This window comes from Pseudoliparis swirei, chromosome 16 (genome assembly GCF_029220125.1).
Source record: "Pseudoliparis swirei isolate HS2019 ecotype Mariana Trench chromosome 16, NWPU_hadal_v1, whole genome shotgun sequence".
In the NCBI taxonomy this organism is placed as follows: Eukaryota; Metazoa; Chordata; class Actinopteri; order Perciformes; family Liparidae; genus Pseudoliparis; species Pseudoliparis swirei.
Window position 1 is genome coordinate 14180737 of NC_079403.1, and position 13059 is coordinate 14193795.

At 43.1% G+C, this 13059-nt stretch overlaps 1 protein-coding gene across 1 annotated transcript; it reads right to left on the reverse strand.

The window, feature by feature from the left end:
* Positions 1-492: 492 nt before the first annotated feature.
* Positions 493-12897, reverse strand: mtmr6 (myotubularin related protein 6). Its single transcript, XM_056434035.1, has 15 exons — positions 12713-12897; positions 10116-10247; positions 8372-8534; positions 8110-8267; positions 6475-6603; positions 5276-5410; positions 5017-5149; positions 4793-4902; positions 3504-3629; positions 3257-3306; positions 3056-3149; positions 2853-2959; positions 1775-1909; positions 1528-1654; positions 493-1171 (listed from the first exon to the last, which is right to left on the reverse strand). The coding sequence occupies exons 1-15, from the start codon at positions 12734-12736 to the stop codon at positions 779-781; spliced, it is 2016 nt and encodes a 671-aa protein (XP_056290010.1). The 5' UTR covers positions 12737-12897; the 3' UTR covers positions 493-778.
* Positions 12898-13059: the final 162 nt, after the last annotated feature.

Consider the following 13059-nt stretch of genomic DNA (forward strand, 5'->3'; position numbering starts at 1 on the left):
GACCTTCCACCTGGTGCCAGTGTATCAGGGTCAGCCGTCATTCATAATCAGATGACCAATAGGCTTTTGCAATCAATGCACATGAGTAAATGTGATATGTAAAATAGGATTAAATGATCAATAAGGGTGACGGTGAAGTTGAACCACTTCAGGGTCTGAACATCAGTTTGTTTGTCCTTACTACTCTTATCACAACTGTGTGTAGTCAGTTAGGAGGCCACATTTGGATCAGCATAGTTTCCAATGCTAGATTATCTTTACTGGTGATGCAGAGTAATATGTTTTATTTGTTTCAATCAGTAGAGCCACATCAGCTTAAGTCACAAACAACATTTAGATTAAGCTTGTTTCAAGCCTTTGGGCGACATGAAATATTACTGATGCCAAAAAAGTGATTTTCTGTGGCTTTTCATGTGGACAAATATGATGGTATAAAGGTCATATGTTTAGGATTATATAAAAAGCTGAAAGAAAGTATGAGTCAATATTTTGTTGATGAATTTATTCTCTTATTTTATTCATTAGTTCTCTATAGTGCTTTTCAACATTGATAAAAAAACAAGCTTTTTTCTATAGGTGTGCAGTATATGACATAATAATGACCCTTTCCATTGATATTTAGACTATACACACATACAACTTCATTCACTCAGCCCATTTAGGACCATTGCGTAATCAGCATGTTACCACATACAGAGCGACAGCTTCCCCTTGCCACACACACACTCCCAGTAGGCCGCGCCTTTCCCTCAGTATCCCACAATGCCTCTGTTTGGTCTCAGCAGGTCATGTGCGCCACTCCAAACTCCAGGCTGACAACAGCTGGCTCCTCTTTGGCCAACTCGCTGTTGTGTGTCCCTTCCAGCTCTCCGTAGCTCTGCTTTCTGCTCTCGCTGCCGCTGCTCCCCTCCACTGTACGCTCTGTGTCGGTGCTCTCTGTCGCCTCCTCGCCTACCTCCTCCCCTTCCTCCTCCCCTTCCTCCTCCCCTTCCTCCTCCTGCTGCTGCTCGTCCTCCTCCTCCCACCGCTGCACTTCTTTGTGGCTTATGGGCGCCCCAAGAATGAGGGAATCGGGACGTGGCGGGAGGGTGTTGGAGTTGCTGCGCTGATCTCTGGTGGGCGGAGGAGGGTCAGAGGTCACAATGGGGGTCACACCGAGCTGCTGGAGCCGCTGGAGAGGGAGGGACAAGACAACAAAGGGAAACACGTCTTCATTCAGGAATTCAGAAATGCACCATGTAAATGCAGCTAACTACTCTTCACCTTTTGATCGTCATCTTGTTATTTTAAAGTTCCGTCTTTATCTTGTTGTTTTAAGAGAATATTTGTTTTGTTCACCACACAAGATATTTTGTTTTTTGTGAAATGTTTTGTCTAACTTTGCTTATACTGTATCTTTGTCTTAAAGAACCCTCCTACCCCCCACGCACACACACACATAAGAGAAGGTACAAACATCTCACGGGATTGTTCCGAATTAAGAATTTCCAAAAAGGCTCTTCAGATCATTAGCGTGTATAAACTCACGTTCTCCAGTGCTTGCAATGTGCCCTCGGCCTTGAGGCTGTTCTCTCTCAGAGTTAGGACCGTTTTGAGGATGGACTGCCGTGGGTGCATAGACCGGTCAAACTGGTGGTACATGTTCCTCCAGAACCTTGAGAAAAAAGAAACGTACCATAAGAGGCCTTGTTGAGTAACAGGTGTCATGGGTTAATTCAAGTGTGAGATTTTGGTTGAGCAACAGTAGTAGGGAGGTGTTGCGCGATGTACGGACTTGAAATGGGAGGGCAGAGTGGAAGGCTCCAGCACAGGGTGCCTTTCAGAGTACGCCGGGCTGTAGAATGGATTCAAGTAGTTCTGCTTTTCACTCATGAGATATGCCCACAGTGAGTGGGTCCGCTCTCTCAGCCTGAAACACAACATAGCAGTTAATGACACATAACACATTTAAAGGCAGCACTCAAAAGCTCACAGCATTGTCATAAATGTCTCTTTGTTCTATCGAGAAGAACAAAGGTTGCACTAATGTCTTGTAGACTTTATTGATGCTCCCAGTGCAGGTAAAATAAACATGTAATGTATTGTTTGTAACTATCAATTACTAGAATAGAAAGGAGACTGTACTTATGCTTTGATACAAACGTTGAACAGTTCTTTTCATGTCATGCGCCACTTTACCCTAACAATGCAGCACTGCATTTGAAAAGACAATGCGAGCAAAGTACAAAGGTACTTTTAGAGCCATGGTTACAGGACGACGACTCTACCCCATGAGCAAAGTTGCGTCTTTAATTGACCTCAATGTAGGACAACACATGACAGTGTATTTTGTTCTCCTCTTTAGAAGTCTGACATTGTTATAACGGGTAAATTAGCGACACAATGTCAAGACTCTTTTAAAACACTTCTTAAAACCCATTTTTACAGAGTGTTATGCAATGTCCTCTTTTTACTTTTAATTTGAATTATCATTGTATTAATAACATTTGATAAATGTTTTTATCGTTTCATCTTGTACTGTTTTATCAGGGTTTAAATTTGACCTTTCTTTGTTGGGCCTCACTGGTGAGCTTTCTGTTATATTGCTTTGTCCGTCAAAGCACTTTGTAAACTCTCAAAAAAGGTGTTATATAAATAAAGTTATTATAATTATGATGGTTTGAACACAGAAACTTATCTGGAAATCAATGTAGAATGGATTGAGCAATACGTAAATGAATGTCCTTTATGTCGTTTTCTGCACAATAGACACCAGGCGGCACAGAAAACTACTCTCACGACACAGATGTGTGTGTGTGTGTGTGTGTGTGTGGGTGTGTGTCTGTGTGTGTCTGTGTGTGTGTTGGACTCACCGCAAGTCTTCTCTCTGTCTCTGATTGTTGCCAAGAAAGTTTCCATATTGACAGGAGTGAACGTGTTCGTGAATCTGCAGCAGGAACCACTCGCTGAACTCAAAAGCCTACGCAGAGGGTTAACATTAAATATATACAATTAGCTCTCCAAATATACATACGCCTATGTAAATACAGCACATGCCTACTTAGCTCCCGCACACCTGTGGGAACTGCTCTGTCAGCTGCCAGACACCCTCGAGGAACTGAGTGAAGATAGGGGACACTTCCTTTGGATCCCCGTCCAACTGGTCACACCTAAGAGGAAACAATTCAAACACAAGAATGCTCACATGATAACCAATCATTAACCAATTTGTGTAAACAGTACATACGCTGGCTTATTTGATCCAGTACGCCCTCACCTGTCGGCAAATTTGTGACCAAAAGAGATCCAGTCTTTCTCGATCAGTACCTACAAGAGCAAAAGAAGAAAGAGCACATTTGAAGCAAGAGAGAGACTATTTAGCAGAAGAGTACGCTCATACTGTTATCGACAATTAAGTCCTTTTTTTCCCCACTCGCGCCAAACTGTGTGTGTGTGAGCATGTGTGTGTGTGTGTGTGTGTGTGTGTGTGTGTGTGTGTGTGTGTGTGTGTGTGTGGTCAGTACCATGAAGCCCTTGATAGTGCGGTAGTAAGGGTCCATGAGCAGGGCCCCCAGTGAGCAGACCTGGGATGTTCTGTCCCATCCGTCTGAACAATGAACCAACACACTGGCTCCTTCCACCGTCACCGCCTGGGGTCAAGAGAGAAGACAGACAGCACAGGATTATGTCATATAAAAAATAAATAATTAAGCATTCTTTGAAATGAATCAGTATAGTAGGGCCAGTGAGGAAGTGAGGTTTAGGTGGACCTCCGAGTTTGAAAGAAGACAGGGATAATATGCAATAATTGCTTTTATTGAATGCTTTACACCAGGCCTATTCAACTAGCGGCCCGCGGGCCGGATACGGCCCGTTTGAGTTTAACTATGGCCCGCAAGACTGCCTGCAAATCAGTATAACTTGGTAAGAAAAAATAAAACTGACGGACACGCCTCTTTTATACATTGAGACATCTAACCCAGAGCCATTGAGTTTCACTGTTGCCTCAACCAAACCTGTATGGTTACATCTTTATGTTACGCACCGTGTTGGTTGCCGGTGTTCCACCCCTACTGGTTTTCAAACCTACTGGTTTCCCTACGCGTGCGTTGTGTTCTCTTAACATCTGCAGCGGGGCTCTGTCTCGCTCACCAGATTCGTCACACATTCACAAACATATTGCTGGAGATCTTCAAGCCACCGTTCATATCCATTTCGGCGATTACGATTGTATAAGTGAGCAGCGCATCACAGCCACGGATGAAGAAATACATTTTCGAAAAAATACAAATAAAAAGATCGCCCGACCTGGTTTCGATCCCTTTCACGCAAAAGGAGTCTGCACTCAAAGACATGCAGTCTGTGCGCTGCGCCACCAGATATTAGTTTCAGCTCAAGTAATTTATATATTGATCCATTAAGTCACATTTCTTATGTTTTCATGGGAACAGTTTGGTTGAAGGGATCTGAAACAACTGGTTACCTTGAGCGGATATTTACACTTTGAAACATGTTTATAGTGATGCTTGTTCGCAACACTTTTGCCACACAATACCGACGCATTTTCGTGTGTGACTGTTTACCTGTGGAAATATACATTACTGTTTTTCATTTTTAGCCATTATTTTATCAATATTCTGTGCGGCCCTCACACCCCCCGTGATTTTCTTATTCGGCCCACTTGCTACTGAAGTTGAATAGCCCTGCTTTACACCGTAGGAATATGCCTAAATAAAAATAATGTTAATGTGCGAAGAAATTCTTAATTTATAGAATCTAAAAATCAAGGAGCAGGAAAGGGGAAATGTTTTACCTTGCTGAGAAAGATAGCGGCATCTATGACAGCCTTGATGTGCCGCAGCCAGCCGCAGCTCTCCAGGCCAACCAGGTGGTCGCTCATGGACAGAGACCGAGTCCCGATCACTGCGACATACACGGAGTCATTTCAGGAAAAACAGTCATTGACTACTTTGTCACCATTGAAGTGAGAAAAAAAATGCAATGCAATTTGTGTTTGAGTAGCAGCATGTGTCAAACCTTCTAGGAGCTTCTGCAGGCTGGTTCTCATTACGTGGATGTTTTCAATGCCAACAAACTGGAAGCGGATGTTGGAGTAGTTATCCTCGTTCTCGTAGCCTTTACCTGCCGCTCGATTAGCGAGCGCATTCAACTGCAGGACAAAAAAATAAAATAAAAAGATTTGCAACTATTAGTCAAAATGTTTGTGTAGGACTTAGTCAAGCCAGGTACACACACGGCACATTTAAAGCATGTTAGGGGAAGCTTTGGCTGTTACTTTTGGCCTGGTATCCATGACGTAGACAAATCGGCTGTTGTGATTGGCCTTGCTGATCGCCTGCAGCATGCTCTCATCCTCGAGGCACCGCGCACTGAACCCAGAGAGAGGCTGACTGCATCGACACACTGCCGCCTGTCAGGGGGAAGAGAGAGTGACACGGCCATTACAAAACTCACAACTCAAATATGACTTAGGAGTTAAAACATGCTTAATTTGGTTTAGTTGCGACTCGTGACAAACGCTAGTGTGTGTTTGTCGTGAGAAGTAGATTCTCTTCTTTATATTTCTAGCCTTAGAGACCAATGCACCGATTGGTAGAAAGCACACTCAATGCAAAGAGTGTTCGTCTTAAAATATTACAATTCTACACACCGGTGTAGAAAAGAAAAGAACAGAGTAGACTGTTGTTATTATTTTAAATTATTATTATTACTTGGGTTTTCATTTCCATCTTGTATCAAGCATTATATTATTTTTTTGGTTTTATATACCTTCTATAATGTGTTATTTTTGCACTTTGTCTTGATGCTTTTAAACTTTTGAGGGCTTTGAATCGTCTTGTTGGTGAAATGTGCCGATCATTACCTCATAAAACTTACAATTTAACAACGACACCTCCCTTGAGTCTGAAGCCCAAACTAAACCAATGGTTTGGGTCAATCTTTATCAAACTGACAGAGTTCACATTTTAAATGGCAATACATTATTAATTTTACTTTTTTAGTTTGGATTATGCACAGAAAACGGTAGTATTGTGTTTCAGCTTTCTAATCCTAAATAAAAAAATGATGACAAAGCTATTTTGTGTGCACTGTTTGAAGACAGAGTTAAGTTTGCTGGACAAATCTCTGCAAACATTATAAAATTAGAAAGCATGCGGGTAGGTCGTCTGCTTTCTACTCTTTTAATTAGAAAATCTGAACTTTGCATTCCTGCGTGTGTCTATGTCTGTGTTGTTCCTATCTTAAAATACATGAGTGGGTAGATAAACATAGGTTGTATTGATTTTCTTTTCATGCACCATTCATACAACCAAAGAAAAACTGTCTTCATTGAGATGAATCCTAAGGCTTTTCTCGAGCACCACATTGGCAAAACTACATTTTTTTTTTACATTCTCTCTACAAACAAAAAACCCACAACTTAATTTAAAAAATGTATTTAGGAAATCTTGTAAAATGGTCCTCATACAGAACCTTCTTTTCTTGGTAGAAGTAGGTGAGTACAGGAAAGCGTCCTTTGCTTCTGAACTTGGAGCTGCCCACAATGATCGGCTTACTGGCTGTGATGGGAACGTACAGGTCCCGTGGATACGTCTCACACACCTGGGAAAACAAACACAGAACATGCACACATCACATATGCAAAAGGGATTGCCAGGTGTCCCCTGATGGCGAGCGTTAGAATTAGTATGGAGCAGATAACTCAAGTTTATTAGTTGATTGTAATCGTGGAATACGCCTACTATGAACTATTCATACACTGTCATATTCATTGAATGTATTTAAACTCTAATCTGTCCTTCTGTACACATTACATCTATTGCACCTGTCCATCCTGGAGAGGGATCCTCTCCAGGATGTCCTGTTGAGACTCCGCCCACTCCTCCTCCCCACCGCCATCTGCCTGATGGATCGTGGAGGTCTCCATCGTGGAATATGCCTACTATGAACTATTCATACACTCTGTCATATTCATTGAATGTATTTTAACTCTAAATCTGTCCTTCTGTACACATTACATCTATTGCATCTGTCCATCCTAGGAGAGGGATCCTCCTCTGTTGCTCTCCAGGTTTCTTCCCTTTTTTCCCCCTGAAGGGTTATTTGGGAGTTTTTCCTGATCCGATGTGAGGTTTTGGGGCAGGGATGTCTATGTGTACAGATTGTAAAGCACTCTGAGACAAATTTGTAATTTGTGAAATTGGGCTATACAAATAAATTGAATTGAATTATTAGTAAAAAAAATAAGTAAAAGATTCTACTCTATAACTATTCTGCGCTTTAACAAGTCGTATTACATTTGAAACAGAACTGGGACACAGCTATCGCTTTGGTTCTGCTCTTCCCTGGAAGTAATCACTTCTGTAAATGTGGGCTGAAGTTCTGCTGTTCGTCATACGACATTTAGAGCTAACAGTGACACTCTGGCGCCCTCTGCTGGACATGTATGCATGATGTTCTCACAATGTGAGGCAATCTAAAATACTACCGCACCCCGAGTGAAGCAAGCGCAACTCTGCGATGCCTTGCCTCATGTTTGAGAAGGTGAAACACAATATAACAAGTATTACCAAGTGTTATACGCCGATAGCTAAATACATGATTGTTTGTTTTGCTCTGTCATCATGTGGCATGAACAAACCGTCCACTCCTTAGAATGTCTCTGTTGCGGGTCGTGTTTACGGCACAGAGACGTGTTCAAAGTTCAAACCCTAGCAGGAAAGCTAGCTTTAAAGCTGACAACAAATTGGGAGTCTTTTTCTTTTAAATTCCTTTTACTCCAAAGCCAAATATGTTTATCATCAAGTTTTGTTTCATCAATTGCAGTTGTTGAACAATATACATGTCCAGTCACCGAACCGTTGACACTATTTTGGCGTACATTTTGTGATAAAATAGGGGAATTTGGTACATAAAAGTCTAATCATTATATAGCGTGAAACTAGAGTGTATGTGCGGGTTCTTCTGCACACAAAAGACGCATGTCTAACTGCAGCATCAGATGTAACAAACAAGCACCAGGAATTGCCAAAATATCCTCCAGTGTTTTGAATGTGGTGCCTCAGATGAAGAACACTCACAGTTTCCATGACACCGCTAACCGTCTACCTTGTAGTCTCTGTTGACGTTCGTGAGCTGCCATTGGTCGCAGGGGACGCCCATCCTCTCAAACTCCGCCCCGAGGTCGATGATTTGCCATCCTTCCTCTCTCTGTTGGTCGTTCTGTTTGGGGTTGTAGGAGAAGGCGTAGAGTTCCTCATAGGACACTGAGGGAGGCAGAGAAAGAGCCTTCAAATAAAAATGAAACGCAGGCAGGCGAACACGGACAGAGAAAAGCAAAACGATCTTCCACAGACGAGCCGAGACCCACCGGGCCGTAGAAGACGCAGCAGCGAGCTGTAAATGTCGTGGCAATCTCTTTCTCTCTGGACCACAAAATGAACCAACCGGAAGTTGCGACACTGGATGACCAGAGGACAGCCCATGGTGGTCAGAGAGAGCTTCTCCACAGACGCTATATGGTGATGCAAAATCTGCAGGGGAGGGGAGAAGTAAAAGGGGCAAGAGAGAGAGAGACAGCTGATGATCCTTCAGTTAATGACTTTAGGCTGCGTTTTGGTTTGTTTCCATTTATTTACTTATTTATGTTGAAAGAAAAACAACAACAAACCAAATACAAATAAATTGTTCAACAATTACAGGAGTATACTGCTAGAAATTCTTTGTACGCGAGGTGCGCTTTTGCCTGGACTGTTTAGAGAATGAACTCTGACGCCTTGTGTGTTGTCAGTAGTCCGTATGTCCCTGGAAACATCGAAATGACAGATTCCTCCTTATTCAGTATCAGCTGTGAAGACAGTCAACAGCCATGAAGAGATGGTCAAAATGAGGATCAGTGTTAGTAAGAACGTGAGAAACGTTGGGCTCTCATTATTTTCTGCACCTACTAAAAATGATGCATGTCCAGATTAACTAGTGTAACACTCTAAAAGCCGAAACACAAGGAACTTCGAACAACTCCATTTATTTCGAAGAGGTCTTGTTAAAAAACTCTCTCTCTCTCTTGCTGACCAACAGATTAATCATAAATTGCCTCCACAAACGCAGACACACACAGTATGCTGGCACACGTTTACAGGCACCTACATGTGGCCATAGCACCAAAACAAACACACACACAGTGTACAAAAGGAGACAACGCTCCACACTGCACCAGATAAGCCCACAAACAGAGGAAAGGAAAAGGTTCCCCTTTTCTCAGCATATGAAGCAGGAAGGAGGGACGAGGTCACGCCACAGAAACTGCTGCAAAAAGCATTTTGAACCACGCAAATTTTTCCAGAAAGCGGACGAGCGAGTCGAAATACAGAGCGCTATTGTCACCCCATCTTCCAACAGGATACAACATTGTGTTTGCCATTGTAACAGGGGGGGAAAAAAGGCTACCGTCAGCAAATCAGGATGCTCTACTGACTGCTGCCAACGACAATACCCCAGTTGTCACGGGGCGGAAAGCAACTCTCTTATAAGATACAGACAACCAGATACCTTGCAACTGTATAATGAGGCGTTTAAACCTCACCCCTACTTCCTGTTGCCACACGCAAGTTCACCAACACACGCTCACAATCCCTCAGGTTGCAGACAAAGTCTCTTTAAATCTGGATGCAGAAACTCAGCGCGGGGGATTTCCAAGAGCAGCAGCATTGATTTGGTAAGAAGCTGCTGGCAGCTTCACGTCCCACAGGTGCTTCCAGTGTGGGAGGGCAAACATTATACAGGACATCGCAGACTAAATGAGAACAAGTATGGGCTACAAGCAAGTCCATCTTGTCAAATGAGCATTCACATTAACCCACGGTTATAATTGTACCATCCCACATTTGGTAAGTTGGCACGGTCAGGAGATAAACTTGGGACACGTGGAGTCGTAGCCAGGAGAAAGTGGTTCCACTGTCGTCGTCCTCCAATTCTCCCTGTAGCCCTGCACTCGTCTGGGGGACCACACCCAGCACAATGAGCCGAGCTGCATCAACCCAAAGAGCTTTGTGTGTTGACGCGACATCCACGGGGTGCGCGACTGGCAGAAAGCGGTCCCCACCAACGCTACTCACCCAGATCTCCTGTGCGGCAGACGTCGAGTTGTTTGAGCTGCTCTCCACAAAGATGAGATGTGTTGCTGTGAGGTACAGTGTGCCATTCGTGAATTTGTTGCTGAAGCGATCCAACAGCTTCACCTGCTCCACCTGCAAAAGACACACACACACACACACAGTTAAAAAACCTTAAACATCTTCAGCGGGGTGCAACGTTATGGATGGGATATACTGAAAAAGCAGGAAGGTAGGAGCTTGCAAACAGAAGAGTCCTGTTCGTGGCTCTTGGCACTGGCTCCAGCTGGCACATTACCTCATTCTGATCACCTGGTCTCACTTTGAACTGTCATAACCATTATAATGCAAGTCACAAATGATTTCTGAACAATGGGAGAGAAGTCTAATAACTTAGTTTTGACTGGACATTGTGACGAATGTGCCGCAACTCAAGTCAAATGCAACTATGCATTCTCTCTATTCCCAGTTATTCCAAATATATTCTCAAACACTGCAGGTCTGTAGTTTGCAGCGACCCCAACTCCTTCACGCACATGGACTGAAGTCACACATTTCCACACAGGAAGATGGTTTACGTCCTCTAGCCGTGAAGAAACAAGTTTTAAGAACTCTTGTGGTCAGAACGTCCGTTCACACCCAAAATACTGATGTGTGTTATGTGTAACAATGAAAGTACAAAATACGCGTGTTGCATGCCACTCAAATCCCTCTGTGGCACAAAAATCCATTATAATAATGGAAAACCAGAAAGTCAGCTGATTGTAACTAGTGACCTTCACTCTGTGTCTAAAAGCTTCGTACGACAGTTAGCGGCGACTGCGGCCAACTTTCCTAATCCATGATTCATCATATTAGCAGTTGTCTGGTTGACTCAGACATGCTCTCCTTTTCTTCATTTTCTGGCCATTCTCTGATATGGAGACATATTTGAACCTATCTCCGTCTCCCAGCACCCAGTGGGCTTCAGCTTTGGCATCAACAGGCTACTAAGAACATAGTACCGGCTACTATGTGTGTGCGTGAGGGCGAACAAGTGGGTTGGTCGCTTCAGAAAGTCGTTTATGTTTAATATCTGTTGTGAACTAATAATGCAATCTAAGCTACTTTGACTACAATGTTCACCAGATAGCTTGAAAATCTATTTTTTTTTAAAGGAGCATCAACGTTTTTGTGGAGCTGGTTGACAAGTAATTAGTAGAGTATTTTATTTATTTTTTACACCAAGTGTATTTTGTACACCAAGAGGATTTGAGACAATGGGGCCACACCCAGTCTGCTTGCAATCCCACCAGCTTGATCCCAGACCGTCAGATCTCCTTTCTATAGGAAACTGTTCCCAAAGAATAGGGTGCACTGTAATGTATGACCCTCCTGGAGCCTCGACAATGAGGTGACACAGGTCCCTCAGGCCATGAAGAAAGCCTAGACACTTCAACACTCACACACTTCAAATAATACACACACACAAGTATACGAAGATTTTAGGTGTTGACCTAAAAAGTATGTTGCAACCTGTGAGCTGTAGAAGTTTATGTAGGAAATGTGTCGTTCATTTGAATGGAAAGCTACCTGAAGCCATCAAGGGGTGCAATCTGTCAGTAATGGAACGCTGACATTGTGCATTGCCTTTGTGCTCAAACATTCTAGATTAGAGGTAAAATGTTGATTATAGATGTAAAGTGCTGTCTGTCTAAGCTTTAATCTGATGGTATGAATCTACATACTGGGCAAACCGTGTATAAACTGGAGCCCTTAAAACTGGTTGCAAGTCATCCTAGTAGTGGTCCGTAAAAGAAATACTGCTTTGAGTGTGTGTGTGTGTGTGTGTGTGTGTGTGTGTGTGTGTGTGTGTGTGTGTGTGTATATGTGCGACATCAAAGGGACTACACCTTGCATTTTCTTGTGCAAACCTGTGTTGTAGAATGACAATAAATGAACCCTGAACAACCAATCACTGTTAGTATCCAAGCCATCAGCGCTTCATTGCAGCCCACTGCTCCCTAATAACTAAGGATGAGTCAAATGCAGAAAAGAGTTTCCCCACTGGGGATCAATAAAAGATACATCATTATTATTATTATAATTAGCACTTTCTAGATATGTTCTGCCGGGCCGGCCTTGTTTGTATGTTACCTGTCACATCATACAAAGAATTCGGTTAGGTGCCTACAAACACTCTGGGACCTCCAGGTGTGCGTCCAGCAACTACATCCGATGGGTCCATCATCATGCAATCATGCTTGGATGTAGTTTGGTTTCTCCTCGTGGTGTTTTTAAATCCCACTGGATGCACCGTCTGGCTTGATAGTGTAACTTTAACTCAATCAATCTCAGGGTTTGCAGGAAGTAACATGTCAAAGCGACAGAGCAGCTTTCTACAGGGGAAACAAACAGCTCGTCGATGCTCGTCACGTCTGGCGACACCCGCTAGTTATCTGTGCCATTAGATCCACACATAATTTAACGAGAAATAGCAAAGCGTTCTAGCACACGTAACTTAATCACTCTCAAACATTTGAGAAATTCCAGCTCGACAGGCCGAGCTGCTGACCGTTTCCTGTTCATTTGCAATGAGCTAGGTTAGAGCTGTTAGCTACCTTTGGCGTTCGGATGTGCTCCATTTCACCGAGTCGAAACAGCTGTCAGCGACTGCAAAAAGCTTCACACGACGACTTCCGGCGACAAATGTATGATTTGGCATTTGTTAAGTCAATTTGGTGCACAAATCGCCTGCACTTAAGTCGGAGGCATACGAGATGTGTTTATTGGCAATTATTCTACTCCTCCATCCGCGTCAAGTTCCCGGCAATCACATGAACACTTGGCGTTGCATACTTTTCAAAGTAAAAGCACGACTTCATGTCGGTTTGTGACCACATGGATCACGAATGTAGCCTACGCTGTAAGGCGCGTTTGGTTTGTTTTGGTTTTAATAAGCCCACAT